This window comes from Ascidia mentula, chromosome 8 (genome assembly GCF_947561715.1).
Source record: "Ascidia mentula chromosome 8, kaAscMent1.1, whole genome shotgun sequence".
In the NCBI taxonomy this organism is placed as follows: Eukaryota; Metazoa; Chordata; class Ascidiacea; order Phlebobranchia; family Ascidiidae; genus Ascidia; species Ascidia mentula.
Genome location: NC_138573.1, coordinates 17400277 through 17422684, shown reverse-complemented (window position 1 = coordinate 17422684; position 22408 = coordinate 17400277). Strand labels below are relative to the sequence as shown.

General features: G+C 36.9%; 2 protein-coding genes and 1 long non-coding RNA gene across 3 annotated transcripts in view; 1 reads left to right on the top strand and 2 right to left on the bottom strand.

Moving 5' to 3' along the window:
• Nucleotides 1-22408, top strand: part of LOC145910304 (uncharacterized) — a 133752-nt gene that overhangs the window by 7837 nt on the left and 103507 nt on the right. The gene's annotated exons all lie outside the window — the stretch shown is intronic.
• LOC145912139 (uncharacterized) lies at nucleotides 368-13155 on the bottom strand. Its single transcript, XM_082999554.1, has 40 exons — nucleotides 13038-13155; nucleotides 11975-12172; nucleotides 11828-11917; nucleotides 11629-11775; nucleotides 10829-11110; nucleotides 10656-10767; nucleotides 10255-10442; nucleotides 10037-10148; nucleotides 9790-9974; nucleotides 9231-9342; nucleotides 8503-8690; nucleotides 8331-8442; nucleotides 7887-8068; nucleotides 7636-7747; nucleotides 7354-7532; nucleotides 7170-7281; nucleotides 6932-7116; nucleotides 6583-6876; nucleotides 6373-6528; nucleotides 6195-6305; nucleotides 5912-6132; nucleotides 5673-5837; nucleotides 5363-5567; nucleotides 4489-4585; nucleotides 4361-4431; nucleotides 4141-4250; nucleotides 3733-3829; nucleotides 3414-3487; nucleotides 3191-3325; nucleotides 2979-3125; nucleotides 2763-2923; nucleotides 2560-2695; nucleotides 2383-2486; nucleotides 2206-2312; nucleotides 2093-2148; nucleotides 1907-2029; nucleotides 1712-1849; nucleotides 1527-1654; nucleotides 1235-1370; nucleotides 368-860 (listed from the first exon to the last, which is right to left on the bottom strand). The coding sequence occupies exons 1-40, from the start codon at nucleotides 13120-13122 to the stop codon at nucleotides 801-803; spliced, it is 5613 nt and encodes a 1870-aa protein (XP_082855680.1). The 5' UTR covers nucleotides 13123-13155; the 3' UTR covers nucleotides 368-800.
• LOC145910308 (uncharacterized) lies at nucleotides 16918-17497 on the bottom strand. Its single transcript, XR_014403198.1, has 4 exons — nucleotides 17455-17497; nucleotides 17304-17392; nucleotides 17147-17250; nucleotides 16918-17091 (listed from the first exon to the last, which is right to left on the bottom strand). It is a non-coding gene; the product is annotated as an uncharacterized LOC145910308 (long non-coding RNA).

Here is a 22408-nt window from a genome sequence, read left to right as displayed (position 1 = left end):
TGGAGATAGCAATAGAGCGTTTACCTCATGTGTAATTTGGCACAAAACGAAAGTTCGGTAGCAAGGTTGCTGTACTTGTGATGGACTGACTACGTCTCGAGTTAGCGCTGAGATTTTTTATGTGTGTTTCCATCGTTCAGGAATAGCATTTTCCGAATCTGAAACAACGGCGCATCTGTTTTTTCTGTTTACTGGGCATGTTTGTTACACACCTGAAACTAGGTGCGATTTGCATTCAACACAATCGATAGGTGGAAACTTGTGCGTAAAAGTAAAACCTGCTGAATTAAAAACAAATAGCTCACAAGAACCCCACATACTAACATTGAAAGTGGTTGTGATGTATATTGTACATGCAAACGCACGATAAATAAGTTAACTTGTCTTGGACTGCAAATACTGGTCGAAATTCTAGATTCTGGGACAATTTTAGCAATAAAATGTGCATGACCGACACCAGCGAACAGAAACACAAAGCACGGGGTTAAAATCAACTAAACCACGTGGCTTAACAACAGTATTTAGCGTCGATAAGTGCAATTCAATTATAATCAACTATTTACAATAAATATTGATGCAAAATATTCACAGCCAATAAACAATGCAAGTAAAATACAAACAAAATAACACAACATAACACAAAACAAATAATATACTGTTGCCTATGATTTCTTGCTATTTGTTCAGAACAATTGGGCCTTTACACATAGTCGTTTTGTCGCCAATGTTTCATATTTTGTTGCTATTCGTCCGATTAAATTGGAGTTGCGTCACAAAAGCAAAAAAATCTTCCGAGCATATTATGCTCCGTAACGGTCGACGTAGCTTTTGATCAATGTGTAGCAGGATTGGTATTCATGCTGTAAGTAAAAATACAGGTAAGTTGCTTTATGAAAGCACGGGAATAATGTATTCGTTTATAAAGACAAAAATAAATAAGTTCAGAGTTGCATTGAAGCTTTCATAGTTTTATCGTCAGGGCAGTACATGATCCCAATTTATGGCATTCGCGTTCACAATCGGTGAGCGAACGACTTCAAGTGGTGCGTTCTGATATTAGTTAATAAACTTCCCGGACACGGGTGCTACGCGAAAACTGTACGAAAAATCGAAGATGCACGCTACTGAAAAAGGTTTGGGAATTGTAACGTACTACCGCGATTACTAAATCACGCCCCATTCAAACTTCAAGCGTGATCTGGGTAGCACGTTTTACATACACACAGAATCTTACCAGGGTAAGTGTAGTTTTAGGAAGAAAACTCAAGATATCCTTGACAGCTCGAAAAACATCAAACTTCTTCTCGACATTATGACGACACAGAAGGTTCCAGACAGCACCAAATATGACCGACTTCGAATATCCGTCCCTTAAAAAAAACTTGTTTGGACAGCGAAAAAAACAACTGCGAAACTATTTGTCAACGTTCCAGGACCAGGTTTTTCTTGCCACGAATCCTGAGTAGCTTTTCCACTCGATCGCCGGACAAGATTACCAATCGCTATTTAAAACGCAAAACTTATACCTTGAGATGGCTAGAATACTCTTAGAATAGGTCGCCTGGCGGAGAATACCAACTCGTATAATCAGTTCTATGAATTGCGCGTCGTTTTCAGGATCACCGCTGGCATTTTCAACCAGCACCACGTCATTCTGTAATAAAAGAGGCAATGAGTATTCATTTTTTGCTGTTTTGAAAACCTTTAAAACCTGTTGTTGACTTCTTTCGTTGTCAACACTTATTTTTGTCTCTTTCACCGTTCCATTATTTGTTTCTTCTACGAGTTTTAATGAAAATATTCCATGGACCTTTTTTCTGTTCACTTGATCCGGCCAAATTGGATTTTTCTAAAACAAATACTGATTAGATTCTTGGAAAAACTAACTTCCAAATTTTGTTATTACATTGTTTTTCTCCAGTTGAAGAATAAATCCTGTGTCATTCAATGTCAAAACACTCAAGAAATCTTCCACTTCCTTCAAACTTGGTTCAACACCAAGCAGCAAATTGTTGCCTGGATCGTATGACTAAACATACAGCATTTTGCTTGTAAATGGGGTTTTTTTCCGGTTTTTAACATCAATACACACCTCAATTTTAAAGACTCCGCTTTTTTGTTTTTTTTCTGCATTGGGCTCAGCTTTATCTAAATGATGTTTAAAATTAGTAAATAGAACAAATGTACTTCAAACTTTATGTTTACAGGACACAGTTGCAAGACGGTCAACAGTTACTGGGGAAGATTTTCCATCATCTGAAAATTTAATCAGGTCACTAAATTCCTTGTTGATATCGTTTGCTTGAGGAAATCTGATGAAGAATGTGATTATTTATGTACGCTTATTTAACAACATATTTAAAAAAAATTCTTTGATCCAACCTTTGAGTTTGAAGAACTTTTTGGTTGAGTTGAAATAAATCTGAATCAGTTTCATTAAAAGCCACCGTTTCAGCCAGAAGTTTGTGAAGTAAGATGTATTGTTCCTAATAAATTTTTTTTAGAGTAATTCCTTAACAGCCCTAAGTATTACATTTCTTAATGCTGTGTAATACTCACTGGAGTTTGCACCATTTCCATTCTTTGCTGCCTCATATTACAAACTGTCTTAAACACATCAACCGAACCAGTTTCACTCAATTCATCCAATAAATTATCGAAACCAATAAACGTTCCTGTTCTTCCGGCACCGGCACTAGAAGCAAAAAGTTTACACTGTGACGTCAAATGTACCATGACTTTATTTAGGGGATTTTCGATACCTGCAATGAACAATTGTAGGAACTTCAACATTTAAGGATTGTTGAACCTCAGCCAAGTGGGTTTTAACTTCTTTAGAAAATCTGAGCAAACCAGTGGTAGTTTGTGGAACTCCGTGGTCGGGCCAAGCAGTGAAGTGATATTGCGTCACAGTGCGTTGTTCCTGTGAATGATACTCAGAACGTTTTCGAAACCTTCAAGTTACACAAATTACTTACCGATATATAAGTGCTATTCACTTCCTGGACAGTCAACGTCCTGATGACGAAACTACCTTTATTGATGACGTCATATAGTTTGACTTTCACTCGTGTGAGGTTTCTACACCGATTTCCATTTTCGGGCCAGTAGAGGGCGCACTTGGACTAAGATCAAATAGTGTTGTTGTTCACTTTTTTGCGGCAAAATTTTTACAGAGTTTTAACCGAACCTTTCCCTTCTCTTGGAGATTAGCAAGCATTACAAGTACTTGGACGTTCTGTTCCCAAACCATCGTCCAGAAATCATCCACAGTTTTATGGAGCGGTCCTTGGGTTGCAATCCACTTGTACGGTTGCTTGAAACCCTATAACCCAGAAATGTACAAGCTGCTAAAAAACGTGGGCGGACCCTGGAAGGTTACTTGAATGTTTTATGTTATTTGTATTACGTACGTTGATAAAGGAAGCGTTAATGTAATGGTTTCCACTTGCATCCTCGTTGTTTAAAATCACTCTGGTGTGGTCGTCTGTGGAAATAGTAAAAACGTAAACAATGCTGACATTTGACTACATGTATAAACGTTTCAAATCAATGTTGTGTCTTGGTGTGCAGAAAATTTTTTTCCGTTCAATTTCCATTGACACTATTGCCTTTCTTCATAAAACGGTTTTGTCGGCTGCCAAAATTTAAACCAGGGCACTCATGTTGTTTAGTCTATGCGAATAAAACCTAAACACGCCTAAAGTATCTTGATTTTTAAACCCTACTTACACGGTATTATGTTCTTGTATCGATTCCTGCTTGGATTTTCCTTGGCTGTGGCGTCATCATATACAGTGCAGAAGTTTTGCGATTCGGTTCTGATGTTCTGAAGAAAAGGATGCAATGAATATAACAGAGTTGTTTAAAATCCGTAGAAATGTCATCAGTCCATTTTGCTTGGTCATCTCTTGTGGTAACACGCCAAACATGATGGTCCGAAAAGAGTCAGCGTGACACAAAACACAACATTTAATTGTACTCTGTCACAAACTACGCTTTCATGAGAGTTTTTCATTTACCTCATTACAGCTAACTGTTGCCACAAACTATCAAAACGTTACAGTCGAACATGAGAGATCGAGAGATACAAGGTTAAAGAAGGTCTGGCATAGATCACTTTGTCACAGTGTTATCTACCTTAAATTGATCTTTTAAACCTTCATGATCCTTTTCCATGCTGTCAGTGAAGAATTCCTCAAGAAAAACTCTTGAAATCTTTGTAGTTTCTTCTTGCACGTGATCATCATCTAGTGGAATGTAAGTAAGACGTAGGTGTTGAAATTATGCTGGGTTTTACTGAACTTTAATTGTCAAGAAAGGTTGCTTACTCTATCGCAACAACTTGTGGATAACTGACCTTTACGAGAAAGTTTGCGTCTTTTCGGGACAGCTGGCGTTTTTGATGGAATCCATTTCCGTATACGATCTCTATGTGATTATTCACGTTTGTAATGCATGTTTTGCAAAAGTACGGGCATACATTACCTGTAGAACACTCCCGCCACAATCAAAACAACCAGAAGAAATAAAGGTACTGTTGTCCCAGCAATTGCGGAAGCGGGAGAAGACGGTGGCACTGAAACTATAAAGTAAATATCACACAAGATGAGTTTGTCCAATTACATCCAAATACATATCACGACGGAAGAGTATGAGCGTGATATCGGAGGAACCTATTTGGGGACTCGCTGCTATAAAATGTAACCTTCTCGGCACACGAAAACGCAGGTGTCCATGACAATAAAGTTAGCAGAATCATGCCATGCCCGGCCGGGACAACACACAATCGATGTTTTCTTGTGACGACTCAATATTGCCCACTTCCAGCATGCGCTTTACTATGACGTAAGCGTTAACACCACGCCAACACCACATATGGTAAAAACAGTGAGTAGTCTGTGTTAGCTCATGAGATGTAGGATAGAAGCCTACAGGCAACCAACGTGGGATTTCCTCGAGTATATTTGGATCGACTCGTCCTGCTGTTTTGATCCAAAACACGGAAGTACGTATGTTTCTATGTTAGTTTGCGCGTAACAACAGTAACTGTTTGTACAAAGTTTAATGTGGTTGTGTTCACCGAGTTATGCAAACATGGTTCAAGAAACGATTTGTCTACCATGGTTTAACTGTCACAAGACTCACAGATACATTATCATCATTGGGCCGATAAGAACAACACGCATTCTCTTTCAGCCTGATCAAGTGATCTCGCCAACGAACGCCAAAATGTTATCACCGCAATCTGCCATTCCAAACTTCAACACTACGGCAATCATGTGACTGTGTTATTATATGGCAGTGGTCTGGTTTTAAAGATACATGTGCACAAGCCATTGGGCGTCCTTATATCACATACCTGATATAACTTCGATCTTACATTCCCCAGATACGTCAAAAACTGTGTTGAAGCAATATTCTGTGATTGGTTGAAACTGAGCGAAGAGTTGTTTGTTTTCACCAATCACAGCACTGTGCTGTATTGACGTGTTGGATGTAAAACTTTTTTCGGTCCAGTTTATGTTTCGTGTTGTTGCACTGATTGGTACAATTGCAAAACGTAACTGCGGACAGATTTTTACTGGTTACGGTATTATTGTGTCAGACATGTCACAATTGCAGTTAAAACAAATATTTATGTGAATATTTCATTCACACAACATTTTTACCTTCACTTTGGTGACTTTGTCGGTCACATTCTCAGGGAGGACAACTTGAATACTGCATACACCCGATTCGATTGACATTTTACCTGTGACGTTTAGAAACACACTTGACGTCAAGGCTGTAGTTGTTGGAACCTCCAAGTTCCAAATATCAGGAAACATTTCAACCTAAACAATTGCAAATGCATTAGTATTAGTATTAGCATTGTACGATATGATACGTATGATACACATGTATTTACCGATATATTATATGAGATATCTGGTTTCAGATAGTCGATTGTGGTTGTGTAGATGTGGTTGCTTGTTGAAGGTTGGGTGGAAAGTTTACTGACATTGATTGAGTGACTTTCGTTCATTGCTCTTACAAGGTAAGTTATCGATCCATTGTATTTGGTCAGATCTTCCCATTGAACTGTCACCCGGTCGTTGTAACATTTGCTCGTTTGTGAGATTTTTAAAGCTGATAATAAAGATGTATTTAATGGTTATGGAGTAGTTCTGCATTGTTGACATTAACTCTACCTGAATATATACACACGTAATTGCGTTCTTCATTACAAGGAATGTCTGTGACATGTTTACGTGTTGTTTGATATAAGAGACAACTTCCTGTAGAGGTTGCGTTTTCTCCCACTGCTTGAAACGTCAGAACAATGCGTACTTTGTACAAACATTTTATCAAGTATTTGTTTTTTCAAACCTTGAAGCCATGTATCCAGGTTAAATGACGAATCAGTGCGATTAACAAACTTATGTTCTGGCAACAACCCACCAGAAATACTGCACTGATTTAAGGCTGAAGTGAAATTCAACTTACCATTCATGGTATAAAGCGTACCTAGGTGCATGTTAATGTCTGAAACAGAAAATAGTTATATAAGAAAACAACAGGGTAGAAATCACAACTAACCTTTGTTTAAATGCATTGTTCTTTCATTCGTTGAGGAAATTGAATTATTGGAGAAGCAACTTACTACAGAGTTTTGACCAAATATAACGGAACCTGAAATAAGCAATTGAGATTGTGTCTGATCGTGTTGTTGGAAGTTTGTAATTTTTGTTGGTGTTTTTGTTTGATGGTCGATAATTTGGTCGTTGATCTTCCAATAAACAGTGGGTGGTGGGATCCCAGCAAATGTACACGTGTAAGTTTGTGATTGACTGAAATGTTTTGGTGAGGTAGAAAAAATAAAATATGGTCCAACTGCATGCAATAAACCGGTTAGTTTCTCCAAAACAAGTTTAATTCTAAAACAAACCTTCAACTGTTGCTATAGCAAATGAACTGCCTTCAACAGAATTATTAGCGTGGCAAGCGTATTCACCGCTATCACTAAGGGTGGAATTGGTCAAAAACAGTTGACTTCTGATTTGAAAATTGTTAATGTTAGAGAAACTTTGATAAAATCCAGCCGATGGATTGGGTGAAACTTTTTTCGAATTTCTAGTAAAGATGTATGGTTCGTTCGATAACTTTGCCATTTCAATAAAAACTACCTTGTCCAGTAAACATCAGGGGTGTAATATCCAAACGAAGTACAAGTGATATTAACAGTTTCCCCTTCACGTATGGTGACTTTCTTTGTTGACAAAGAGATGTTGGCTTTTACTAAAAACAAAAATATCAATATATTATAATACGTTTTGAAGATCAGTTAAACTTTCGGTTAAAATTTCTCACCCAATACTTGAAATTGAGCTGTTCTCGTTTTAATGTTTGAAGCCACACATTTGTATTCTCCAGCATCCTCGATTGATTTTAAAGTGAAATGCAACTGAGACGTTGATTTAAATTTTCCACTGGTTGTTGTTATTTGGTAAATCGAGTTTGAGGGTGAAGAACTTATTGAAGATGTGGATCTTGAATTTCAAGTGAAAATGGAATTCAGATTTACGAATACCACAAAGAAAAGTACAAAAATTGTCATGCAATTTCATAACATTACAAAATATAACCGTTTACCTCATCCAGTTAGTGGTTGGCAAAGGATAACCATACGAAACACAGGTGACGATGAAGACGTCAGGAATCTTTGCAACTTTGGTAGTTTGTGTAAGGGAGATATTTGCTGCAACTAAACACGCGAAATAACCATTATAAACTTGTCCAACCATTTTTATTCAAATGTACTGCATCGTGTACGTTGTTTGACTGTTTCACCTGACCTGACACCATTCTGACGTGTAAAAGAATGCATTCCTACATGAACGCACCTTTTACTTGTAGTGTAATGTCGTTTTCATCGCCTTTGCTGTTGCTCGTATGACAAACATAAGAACCAGAATGTATGACGTCATTGACTGTTAGGTGAAGTCGAACTTTTTGGGAAAATTGACCCTCAGTTAAACTTGTGTAAATAGGTTCGGTCGCTAAGTCTCCAATTCGGTTCCCATGTCTGAATAAGGGTTGTACGGTAATTAAACTATAGTTTAAATGTAATATAACTACCTTTTTGACAACCCTATAGCGAAAAAAACCAAAGATTTGTACACAGATTGACAATCTTACTACATTTGTGTTATATCAAAACAATACACAAAAAAATGCATTGAATTGCTAACAAACGATAAAGAATCTGCACACCAAGATCTTATGGGTCAAAACAGTGGTAATCTGTATACAGCTTACAGATATAAAGAATTTGTTGCATACACCACCTTTTCCATACAACGGTCGGTTTGGGAAATCCAAATGAAACACAATCCACTTTATGTTGTTTCGAACTTTCGACAACCATGGATGACATTGTGAGGGAAATATTGGGTTTAACTGCGTTTAAACGTATGTCAACAGTCTAGCTACAAAGATCATAATACACTAATTTCTTACCGTTTACGGTTATTTCCTTAATTTTTCTGCCACCAGCCACGTTACTTTCCACACGGCATTTGTAAATTCCACTTTGCATTACATCAGTTATTGTGATGTGAAGTCTGTTTGTTTGATGGTTAGTTTCTTGTTGTGAAACTTGTTGGAATATTGACGAACTCGATGTGTATGTAACCAACGACGTAGACCTTTGACAACAATATACGTTATTTATAAACTACTAATTTGTTGATATTTTAATAATTTTTGCAAATTTATGATGGTTACTCAACGGCTAAGTATTTATCGAAATTTTAGTAGATTGTAACTTAGACGTTCTGCACGATGTATTTATGTTTGTGGATACACACGATGTAGTCTATACAAGCTCTTCGAACAAAAAGCGCCTGTATTAGAGCATCAGTGTCAAAAGAAGTATAGCTGGAAATTAAAAAAAACGTTCAACACACAAAGAACACCCACACCTGCAATAAGATGTTATTGCAAGTGCATTTTTCAAACCTTTTTTTATGAACATAAACTTACAAAAACCTGACAAAACGCTAAGTATGATTTAAAATTATCATACGTCATTATACATTTAACGATAGTAACATTTATTATGTATGGTAGGGATTTAAAATCCAAAAGAAGTAATTAGTTTGACGAAATCTCTTTTGCCAGATGGATTTATTCATGTAGTAACACTACCAACGACATGAAAAACGCCTTTAAAGAGTTAATCTCACCTGTACCAATTAACAACAGGTTTAGGGTTTCCATGCGAAGTACAATCAAGTATTTCCTTTTGTCCGTGTTTTAAATTCACAGAGTTTTTTGTAACAATTATGTTTGCTGGCACTGAAACAATATTGCAATTTTAGTAATAATAAAATTATGTCTGTATCAACAAATATTCTAAAAAATAAACAATAAGAAAACAATTTCTGGCACAGTTCAAAAAAGGAAAAGTGATGTACATGAAAATACCATTTTTTAAATATGTTGTTTTGAAACTAAAGTAGTGTTGTTGGGCGAACTTCAGAACACGGCCGGGTATTAGACTTTAATTTATTGGGTAGCGGCGACAGATTTACGACATGCAAATACAGAAAATTTTGCAAATTACTCGCTTTTGAGATCCTTCTGCACCAATCAAATGTTGCTGACGTATGTTTTTAGGTTGTTTGCTACTGATTTTATCTTATTTTTAGTTTTTTTAGGCGGTTGGTTGCGCTACGGCAAAGTAGGTTAACCGGGACACCAATATTCGTCAAACATTAAATCTGGAAAAGCAGCAACACTTACCATAAACACTCATAGTTGAGGAGGCGCTTCCAGCATCGTTACTTGCTGTACAGCTATATACACCCGACATTGTGACGTCATTCATAGTGATATGCAATCCCGCTTGATATTTAAACCCTGAGTCTGTTACGGTGTTTTGATATACAGAAGACGTCGAAAGATGGGAAACTTGTACATCATTGACCCTATTGTAAGCGAGTAATCCAAGAAGCCAATGTTACATTTTGATTATTTTAAGCTTGTTTACCCTTTCCATGTAACAGTAGGTCTTGGAAATCCCCATGAAACACAATCAACAGAGGCTGTTTGTCCCAAATTGGCAATAATGCTTGCATGAGACGTTGATATATTTGCTGGAACTAAAAATGTATTGTGAAATTCAACCATATTTCCAATGCGAAATAACTTGTCACTAGAACCGCTCGCAATTCAAGCACATTAAAATAAATATGAATAAGCGCAAACCTTTAACTTGTAATGTTTTCGTCTTCTCTTCAGGTCCATTCCAGTTTGTAGCTTCACAAACGTAACTTCCTGATTCAGCAACGTCATGAACTGTTACGTAGAGCGTTGATTGTCCAGCGTAGGAGTTTGGTTGAGTTGTTGTTTGGTAAATATTGCGAGAAGACGATGTTGATATTGAAACACTATTTCTGTAACAAACATCTGTATTGGGTGTTTTTCAAAACTTAGAAACACGTTTTGAACGACGTTTTTTCACCGTGATACATTATTGGGACATAAAAGAGTTTTGGCGAGGATGTTTGGCAAAATTATAAAAATGCTGAATTACACAAAAAGAAATTTAATTTATATTGAACGCACATTTATAGGTTGTGAAAATATTTCTATTTTGAAAAAAATACCTGGCCCACTGAACAGATGGGTCGAGATAACCATTTGCTTCACATACGATTGTTTGTTGTGTTTTGTAATTTGCCACAACTTCACTTTTATCCAGTGAAATGTAAAATGATTCTATTCCACACGAAAATGTTACAAATCGCATCTTTTTGGGTGACTATTGTATTGACCATACCTTGAAACTGCAGAGATACGGATCCAATAGTTTTACAACTGGAGTCAGTTCCAACAAGTTCAATCTGTATATTTCCAATATGTGATGAGGTTACACTGTTTATTGTGTAACTAAAACTGCTTCCATTGTAATTACTTTCGAGTGTTTCTCGTTGGTTGTTGTTGTAAATTGCTGTAACTGTGAGATGTTCTGTATGAAATCCTGATATTTTCCCACTAATAGTGACTGAGCCACCGATCTTTGATGAATAACTTGATTGATCAAATGAGATTTGCCTGGCCCCTGCCAAAGTGCAACGGTTTTAGTGTGTTAAGTGTTGCAGTGCTGCCAGATTTTTTTTACCAAAAGCGCCAATTTTTTTGTTTCAACACGCCCAAAAGCGCCAATTTCTGTAAAAACAACACGCCCAATGTTAATGAAGTTTACACATAATAGTTATGTACATCAATGGTCATTTTATGCTTATGGTTGAATACTTAAACCGTAAACTAAGACCGTGAGCAGGACGCAACACCTGTAACACTCATTATTTTGAGATTATGACGACATATTTCGTTGTGTGGTCTGTTTGCAGTATTTTGAATACGGCTTAAACAGCGTTTTGTTAATTTTCAAATATTTAAAATTCTTGAACACGCCCAAATGCGCAAGGTGCAACAAAAAAGCACAAACACCCAAGACAACACGCCCAATGAGGGGTAAAATGCGCCCAACTGGCAACACTGGTGTTGTTTACTAAAACATAATAACGTTTGTCATTGTGACGTAAACAAATGTTTTTGTGAAGGAAACTTTCCCACCTTTGTTTTCACATATGTGATAGTTTGCGTTATCACAGATTCCAGCATTCCATCCCCATTTTCTTCCTTCCCTCTGAAGTCCAACACACAAACCACTTCCAACCTTCCCTTTTAACCATGCAGTGTATCCTATGTTTGTCCATTCGGCTGGAAACACATTCATATATAATGGAGAACATGAGCACGTATCTTATTTTACCTGATGATGATGATCTTTGAGCAAACACTTTCCCATCAAGCCACTGAAAAGTTAATGCATTTGTTTCCCTTTTACTTCCCAAGTAGGCGTCTGTTAAGTAAAAGGATATTAACACATATTTCATCAATGTTTAATTGATTCTCGTACAAATAGTTCCACCGACGTGTCCCCACTTCTCCTGTGCTTTTGTAACAAGATAGTTTTGTGTTTCAGCATCCGGGACACTTGCCAGTGTTCCATTATTTTCACTACATTTTGTATTTACTCTGTCCCATGTCTGATCCCCTGATGAAATGTAATCCGATAAAGTGTAGAAGCGGCCAACACAACTGGTAGCGGGGTTTCCTGAGTTTAAAGCATTCTATGTATAAATAGCTGTTTTCGTGCACACTGTTTGCTCGATTGGGTTTATTGTGTTTTTCATGGGTTTACTATGTTTATTAAACATGTGTCATGAATATTATTCTTTTAATGATAGTCACATCATATTTATATTATCACGTCCAATAACGTAATTATCATTAACATCGATCAGATTCATGTAATTCGCTTAATTGTTTCAAATATAAACAATTTTTTATTTAACCGAAATGTTTCTTAAAATGTGTATGTCGCAGAGACACGTGTTCTTCTTAAAATATGTGAGAATTCATGTAAAAAGAGAGGCAATCCTATCATGCCAAACGTTCTTAGCTTATTTTCGTTGCGTGATCGTAATTACTTGCGGAGTAATCACTCTGGCAACAACAACTTTAATTGTTTAAATACAATGGGTAACTATCGTAGTGCTTCACGAATCGCTTTTATATATGTTGACCATCGTTTGTTTGCATGACGTTCAACTAAGCAAACAAACTCAGTTTTAGAATCCATGCCAACGGCTTTCAGATAAACCTGACTACAAAATAGACGCACCACCGTTGACGTAGATAAGCGTCATAAAAATTTTGTTTTATCGTGGAATGAACAAGTTTTTACTTCTGTTCACAATGTTTATTGTTCATATGGCTTCCGCATAATCGCACATTCAATTTTTTGAATAAAAAGCATGGCAAATTCGCCACGCCATTAGCTTTAAACGCGACTACAGCCTTAAAATACACTATCACGTTAACATTTGCTATACGGAATAAGGTTTGCGCATTTTAATAAACTTTTCCAACATATAATTGCTACTTTCAGTTCCAATAGGAAAACACTATTTACAAACCTGCTACCACGCTGCAAAAATTCCCGCATAAACATAACCAACATATCAGAAGAAAAGGCATGCTTGTAACACCTGTGACAGTCATTGTTGTTTAACTGCAGCTATTCGTATCTCATTGCTGTATCCAATAATATTTGTAAGTGGGTGGGTAACTGTCTTAGTGTCTTGCGTTCAGACGTCCACGAGTGGTGTAGGTGCGCAGCAAAACGGTGACTTTACCAAATACAAACATTACTAATTGTGCTGTTGCGACTTAAAATACAAAATAAAGCAAAAAATTATAGAAAGTTTTAAACTGGTTGATGGACAAAGTTAGCATGTATTACTGTCGTTGGATAAAAGTAATTTCCTGGCGAATGTCTAAAGTAGGACAACAACCCAAAACAGCTAAGTTTAACAAATAAAGTTCGAATTTAAACATTGATATTTAGCATCAAAAGCGAACAATGTGTAAACTAGGAGATAGTGGTCTTCCAGCATGATGAAAGTATGAAGCAAACTTACGTCGTATATACAATTAACACCTGACGTACCACACGTGGTAACCAATACAGGAAATGTGTTGTATTCAATGGGACAAATCACATGGACACCTGATCGACAATCTTTTTTTTATCGGTATCGATATTATTTTTTTATATTCTCGCGTTTTTCGATTTGCGTAGCAGCTTTTAGATTTAAAAAAAAATCAATTTTATGTCCACTGTCATTTGCAATCAACTAACTTAGATCATGTTAGTAAATTGCGCAATAAGAAATGCATGTGCACTTGTGCTTTTTGGACCTGCTGGAAGTGTATAAATCACCTGAGAAGCATTTAATTCACTGTATATTGTGAACAGCAGCAGGAACCAGGAAGGAACGCTTTAAACAGGTTGGTGGCTGATACCACAGATAAATGACGTCACCCCACCCACGAGCCTTATTTATGGCCTGTGACGACATTGCAACATTTAGACGTCTACTAGAGCAACCATTCAATTATACTTGTTGTGGGTCATTATATTTACAATAAGGTTTCTGCTTTGGTTGTTGCGTGAACCAAAGAATTTTCAACCGCGTGGCAATTAAGTGCCCTAATATAAATTTGGAAAGGAATTTGGTGTCAATATTTGCTAATTTTACCGTTGTGGTTTGCAATAAATTCGCCTAAGCAGTTTTTCCAACCTGGTATCCGTACAACATTATCACCGTTGCGACTGCTCAACACACGTGCTTTGAAATCTGTTGTGGAGCGCAATTGCGTTGCCACGTAATCATTCCGGCATAAGAATGCTGCGAATGCAATTACACCGCAGGATACGAATTAAACGCAGAGTGGGAGATTAGTACGCTGTTGTGCACCACACCTCCACAACAAAAATACAATACCGCACAAAAAACACACAATTTTCACAACGAAATTGTCGCGGCGGTACGTCTAGAGGACCGTCGTGGATTACCCGGGCCATACTCGGGTGTATTTGAAGATGAAAATTGAAAACCCTTGTTTTGTACACGAGATTCCCCACCTCCCAGACGTTCTTCTTCTACATTATTGTCTTCACGTATCGATGTTGGAAGTTCTCCGGGATCTTCTCCCGAAGCATGGTGCAGTTGCTCAATGTGGCGACGTCATACTTATCCGCTTGGCATCACTTTCACACTAACAGATCGGGTAGACGCCTTGTAAAGTTCCCAACTTTCACGACACACAGCTTGCGGATGACCTTTGCGTTTGCAGAAATTAGAAATTACACTTTAAAACGACAGGTTGATGCAAAATGTCTAGGTTACCCGCACCTGTGGTACTTTTCACGGTTCCTTTGGGAAAATAAAGTTCTTCGGGATCTTGCCTCCTTAGGCTTATTGACAGATGACTCCCTTTTCGGGACCAAAATCAGCTTTGCTACATTTTCAGTTTCCACAGCAATTTGTATCGCTCTTGCAAAATTGAGTTCGTCATCCTTGAACTGAGCCTTCAACACAATGAATCTTGTCTGCAGTGCTTCATCCAGTGTACCCAACTTCGTGAATTCTAGCTGCCAATTCTTATATGGTTTCGCCTGACTTCCTATGATTTTCACTCCAAATTTGGAACTCACAAATATTAAACCGTTTCAAGTCAACCTGGTCCTTCACGAATGCAGCAATTTCTTCCATGCGTAATTCGTTAACTTGCATGGACGGCGAACATTTAAGCAGCAAAATTAGAAATCTTGTAGATCGTCGAAGACTGGTTTGTGAGAAATACTTGAGCTTGACGTTGCTCCTGTAAATCTGTGGGGGGTGACAAATGTCGTAAAACGCGACCAGTATCCCTCCCCCAATTCCGTTGACGGACTAAAGCAAGCAAAATCGCACCTGCGCGTCCGCTGTAATTCAAAGGCATCCTCGTCGCTAATGTTGAATTTTCGAATAAGACAAAATATTAGATTGATCCCAAAGTAGAGCTAGACTTGCCTTTGTAGCAGAAAGTTTATTATCATTCCGGCACAAGAATGCTGTGAATGCAATTACAACGCAGGGTACGAATTAAACACAGAGTGCGAAATGAGTATGTTGTTGCGCACCACAACACCTCGTCAATAAAAATACAAAACCGCGGTGTAATTTTAGAAAGTTCGTCCCAACAAGTTGTGGAGTGCTATCGCTAACAAACTTTTAACATGTTTTTGATGTGAATTATTTTGGTCTGTACGACAGGGTGGTCACCTATACCGTCCTGTACAGCCTCTCGCAACACATTACCTCCCAGCATTGCAACCGCCTACGAAATCATCTTCACATCTGTGTGTCTGACTCGATAACTTTTTATGATATTAATTGTTTACAACAATAAAGAATTAAATGTATGTCTTTTAATATAGACCATGAGTAATACTACAAGATATTGAGCATCTCAATATTTTAGTTGATGACATAATATGATATAAGGCTTCATGTATGCGTTTTACAGTCCAAACCGCCATTTTCGGTCTAATCTGAAATCACAGTTGTCTGTCATTTTGACACCGCCGTCATTGTTTGTGTGCCTAATTTAATTGTCGGATGGCAAATATATGTATATTTCGTGTTTTTTAATTTCTTGTCTTGTCCCTTTTCGCGACGCAATGCTTTGACTATGGACAAATAATTCCTTTGTTTGCTGTAGTTTTGCTGCCACTTATACATCAAATAAAACATCCAGATACAAATATTTTCTTAGTAGTTGTAAGATATCTGCAGGTATTAAGACACCACTAACGAAAAAAATGTTGAAGATTTGGATCAACATTTCGTACGATAGTAGAAGAGGTTAATATTATTAAATAATATCAAACTTTTAGAAATATGGTATATTTTGTTTTCAGGTACGTTGAAAAAATACTGTTCGTTTGAAAGAAATTTTGACCCACGTCCAAAAATGTGAAGTTTTCAAAAAACGTTTAAGTTTAAACAAGTCAAGGATGTGATTATGTGTTATATGCTGGATGGAAAATACATAAACAACACAATAATTTAATGCAATATTATGATAATAACGTGATTTAAACAACACGAAACAACAACAAGATCCACTGAAAATATGTTTGAACGGAAAAGTCGTAAATAAGGGGGTTTCCTGTTTGTAGCTTCCGATAAAAATGTTACCACCTAGCAAAAGGAGGAAAACTTCATAAATCGGCGGCGAGGATATGTAGGTCGATATATTGCGTAACGGGTAAAATGAAACCGTTGTTTTCTAGTATAATCAGCAATATAGCAAGTGCGTCTCCATCAGATACTTTTTATCGAGAAATATTTTTGTTGCAGTATCACACATTTACAGCAATCAAGCAAAACAGTAGTGATCAGGGCTATAGAGGCATTTACTTGGACCATTTACATACAATGGAGTAACTGATAGCACATTCCTGCACGGTGCGTAATCATTTTGTACATAGCTAAAATTAATATTAAAAAGTTTTGGAAGAAGGGACGCACAATTGATTGGAAGAATGTAACAAGACAAAAGAACTTCGTTCCTGGAAGTCCTCTACATTGTCATCTTTATTCTATTTCTGTTTCTTCACTTCTTATTGTATATTGACATCTGAAACAGAACCAAGATATAAAACCAATCAAAATGTAAAATCATGTATATTAACATAAAACAGATGGTGGACGTTTGATCTTCATCGATGTAATTTCCACATTATTGTACACTGGATTTACGTCATTATCGTCGTCGTTGCTACTGTCGTCCTCAGACCTACAAATATAACAAGTCATACGACCGAAGTACGTCAATATGCATTAAATAACTTTTGGTCTTGAAGATATTCTTGATCTGGATCGATCTCATTCAGAATCACAACATCAGCAAGAAGTTTGTGCAGAAATATATATTCCTCCTGAATTAAATTATACATTTTACATGGGAAAACGATTTTGCACTTCAGCAACATTTACTCACGGGGGTTTGCACCATTTCCATTCTTTGCTGCCTCATATTACAAACTGTCTTAAACACATCAATTGAACCAGTTTCACTCAATTCATCCAATAAATTATCGAAACCAATAAACGTTCCTGTTCTTCCAGCACCATCGCTACGAACAACGAAAGTGAATTTTGAGTTTAATTTACTTCAAACTACCATTATGTTACCTGCAATGTACAACAATAGGTTCGCTAACATTTAAGGTTCTTTGCACCTCGTCAAAGTGCGTTTTAACTTCCTTTGCAAACCTGAGCAAAGCAGTGGTAGTTTGTGGAACTCCGTGGTCGGGCCAAGCAATAAATTGAAATTGCGTCACATAGTGTTGCCCCTACGTAAGATATTAAAACGTTATTTAAAATCACAAATATCACAAAATACTCACTGATAAATATGTGTTATTCGCATCCTCAATAGCAATCTTCCTAATAAGATAAAATCCTTTGTTGATGACGTCAACAAACTTGACATTTATCCGTGAAAAGCTTAGAGATTGTCCAACGTTTTCTGGCCAGTAGAGGGCGCACTTGGACTATTTACGCATTGAGTATTATTACGTCACAAAACAAACCACAAATAAATGTTCAACGAAACCTTGCCGTCTTCAAAAACACCAGTGAGCATCACAATCACACGAACACTTTGCTCAAAAACCATCGACCAAAAATCATCCATAGTGTTTTGTGTTGGTCCTTGAGTTGCAATCCACTTGTTCGATTGATTGAAACCCTAAAATATGACAAAACTGATGCCTCAAAATATCGTTGTTACAACGAACGGTAGATTTTATATCTTAGTGTTTATCAATTTTGCCAGATGTGTCACGAACATTAAAAAAGGAAGCATTAATGTAATAATCTCCACTTCCATCTCCACCGCCAAGTATCACCCTGTTGTGATCGTCTAAGAATAAATTAAATACAAACCATTGTTAATAAGGAACTATACGTACTACACAAGTATTCAATATACATTGTGTTAACTTTACTTACATGGGATTATATTCTTGTAGCGATTTTTGTTTAAATTTTCATTCATCGTTCCAGTCTGGGCACTGAACAAATTACTCGATTGCTGACTCATGATTTTCTGCAAAAAGACGACACAGATTCGTCAAATGACAACAGAAACATAACAACATAGACTGTTCATAAACCTTATACTGGGCTTGCAGCACTTTTTGTCCCTTCTTGGTGCAGTAAACTTTAATGTTACGTTGCAGTATCTGAGTACTTTGTTCTTGCACACGATCACCATCTAGTGGATTAAAATGAGGGTTATACTGATTAAGTTTTCTTGCTACTCTTTATAAATTTGTTTTTAGGGTTTGTGTTGAAAACGAAAAAGCAAAATCAAACAAAATTACTTCCATCCTTTGTGCATTTCCTTGGTTTCAGGAAAGAAATCTCACGCGCATTTTGACGTCTAAAGTAACTGCAATAAACACAGTAACAGTGTAACATCTAGAAGCTCGAGGGCCCCTATCAGTATTCAATCCCCCAATCAAGTTTTAAAGGCTATCGGATTAATACCGATACTGAGTAATTTGCTTTTTTGCCCACAACAATTCCTGTGTTCGGTCATCCATGAAGATCTACTGGTACCATTTAAAGAAAAAAAATTGATTGCAGTTGCATCGGACAAGACACAGCAAGGCTTTGAGTAGGATCTTGTGTCCTGTAGGATAGGAAAAAAAATACGCAGGGGGCAACCAAAGCAACTTTTCTGTGACAATTTTTTTTGCTATTGCGTAAAAAGGGTTGGGGCCAACAAATTGGATGAGGTTTTTGTCATTCATTTTTTCGCGAAACCGACTTACATTTTTTGCAACCTATTTAGCTAAAAAAATGTCCGACCAGAGTGAAATGCCCCCTGGGGGACGCGTTAAGAAACTATATTGCAACTAATTTTGACCTGAATGCCTAGACAAGAGGCGGGTCTAACATGAGATCGTAAATTAAGGTATATTTCTGTGATTCAATTTTGAGCTACATCCCCTTGAACATTTTGATGCCTTTTCAACTAACTTTTTCACCGCACCCAGCTCCAAATAACTAACTGACTGATAAGGGCAAAAATGCACTAAAACTGCACCAAACACGCTGAAAATCGCCCTGGCAACAGCACGTGCTTTGTGACGTAACTGAGTTTTTCTGTGACAGAGAACGGATACAAGCGCGGGCGAAACTTTTTTATTAGAAATACTGATATTCGGTCTAGAGTGGTCTATTAAATAGTTCTTACTTGTAAAACAAGGCTGCCACAATAGAAATGACGACGAGAATTCCGGATATCATTGCACCAGTAATTGCAGAGGTAGAGGAAGGTGATGAATTTGTTGCTGAAACAAAAGGATTAACCTTAAAATAGGCATAGAACCAGTATAATGGACGATGATAAAAATGCTTTGTTAGTTTAGGCTAGCACAGCTTTGTTGCCCAACAAGTTCAGTATATTTTTGACAGATTCAAAATAACGTTTATCAGAAAAGCAGAACATTAATTGAGTTGGGTAAGAAATTCGGTTGATAGATACTGAAATGTGGTGACTGACGTAAAATCTTAACATACCTTTGTCAAGCTCCACTTTACATTCTCCATTGACGTCATAAATTGTGTTGAAACAAATTTCTGTGATTGGTTGAAACCGGGCGATGAGTTGTTGATTTCCACCAATCACAACATTGTGTTGTATTGACGTATTTGGTAAAAACACAAGTTTGTTCCAGTTAGTTTGCGGATTCGCAATTTCCTCCACTTCAACCGAAGCAAATCGCAGCTGAAAACCGTAGGTTTTTGCGTTAGAAAGTGTATAATATACACACTTTATGTATGCTATTTTATTTCATTCGTAAAATAACCCTTAAAAAAGGAAAATAAGAATATGACAGTTGTAGTTTTGCTGGATACCAATCCTATTTTTATTGCCGATATTTTTGATGGTTTTGGGTATTTAGTATATTGTACCTTCACTTGATTCACGAGGTCGATTAATTTGCTCGGTAGAACAATTTTGATCCGACACACGGCGTCAACCAATGACATTTGACCTGTGACGTCACGAAATATATTTGACGTCATCGCGGAGGCTGTAGGAACACCAAGACGCCACAAGTACGGAAACATTTGAACCTAAATTTAAAGTTTATTTTCAGACTCCACTCATTATGATAGACACATGTATTTACCGATATTTTATATGGGATATCTGGTTTCAGATGATCGATTGTGCTCGTGTAGATGTGGTTGCTTGTTGAAGGTTGGGTGGAAACTTTACTGACATTGATTGAATGACTTTCGTTCATTGCTCTTACAAGGTAAGTTATCGATCCATTGTATTTGGTCAGATCTTCCCATTGAACTGTGACTCGGTCGTTGTAACATTTGCTCGTATATGAGATTTTTAAAGCTGTGCATAGTGTTTAAGTAAAAATCGTTGAGGGTTTTATTATCAGTTATATAGCGCAAAATTTACCTGAATATGCGCATATATGATGACGTTGTTCTGTGCAAGAAATATTAAGTATGGAAGATGGTTGGTAAAAACGACAACTGTCAAGTTTCGTGGTCATATTTGTGTCTGTTGCGCGTATTCTTGTTTTAAATAGTTATTGTAAGGAAAGTTTATTCAGATCAACACAAACCTTGAATCCACGTTTCTAAAGCAGGTGGAAATTTTGACTTATTAAAAAAAACTAAGGATGGCAAAAATCCCCCAGTAGTAAAACAATAACTAGAAGCAGAACTGTAACTACGGTTCAAATTTGAACTGATGTAATACGTTCCCATGTACATCCTTAGGTCTGCAGCACAAAAATGTCGCAAAAAAGTAATGCACAAAAGCAAATATACAACTGTACCTGAATTAAGTGTCATCGTTCTTTCATTTGTCAGTGACACAGAATTATTCGACCAGCATGTTACGAAAGATCTTTGGCCAAATATCACTGAACTCGAAATAAACAATTGAGACTGTGTCTGATTATGTTGTTGGAAGTTTGTAATATTTGTTGGTGTTTTTGTTTGATGGTCGATAATTTGGTCGTTGATCTTCCAATAAACAGTTGGTGATGGAATGCCAGCAAATGTACACGTGTAAGTTTGTGATTGGCTGAAACTTGTTGGCGATGTTGAGGAAATAAAATGTGGCCCAACTGCATGCAATGCAAGGATAATATTTGTTCGAAAACAATTTAATAAAAAAGAATACTTTCGACAGTTGCAATAGCAATTGTGCTTCCTGCAGAATTGTTAGCGTGACAAACGTATTCAACGCTATCGCCAATAATGCTGGAATGATGCAAATACAGTAAACTTGCAGTTTGAAAATTGTTCGTCTGAATTTTTCGTTGATAGAATCCAGTCGATAAATTAAATGGAACTAATTTCGAATTTCTGCAAAAGTTTGTGGTCGGTTAAATATGTTGCCCGTTTCAACAAGATTCCTGTTTAAAAGTGCTTACCTTGTCCAGTAAACATCAGGGGTGTGATATCCAATTGAAATACAGGTTATGTCGGTACTCTCACCTTTACTTAATGAGACTTTCTTTGTTGGCAAAGATACACTCGGTTTTACTAAAACACATAAACAGCAACAGTTGAAATAAATTTTTAACATTTTTGGCAAATTTCTCACCTAATGCTTGAAATTGAGCTGTTTTCGTTTTAATGTTTGAAGCCACACATTCGTATTCTCCAGCTTCCTCGATTGCTTTTAAAGTGAAATGCAACTGAGACGTTGATTTATATTTACCACTGGTTGTTGTTATTTGATAAATCGAGTTTGAGGGCGAAGAACTTATTGAAGATGTTGATCTGGATTTTCGCAACAAAAATTAAACTTGCTTAAACTTCAAAAATTGACAATTTGTAATAGACTTGAAAGCAACGTGAAGAAATATACGTTTCATGCTATGTCATGACATCAAAAA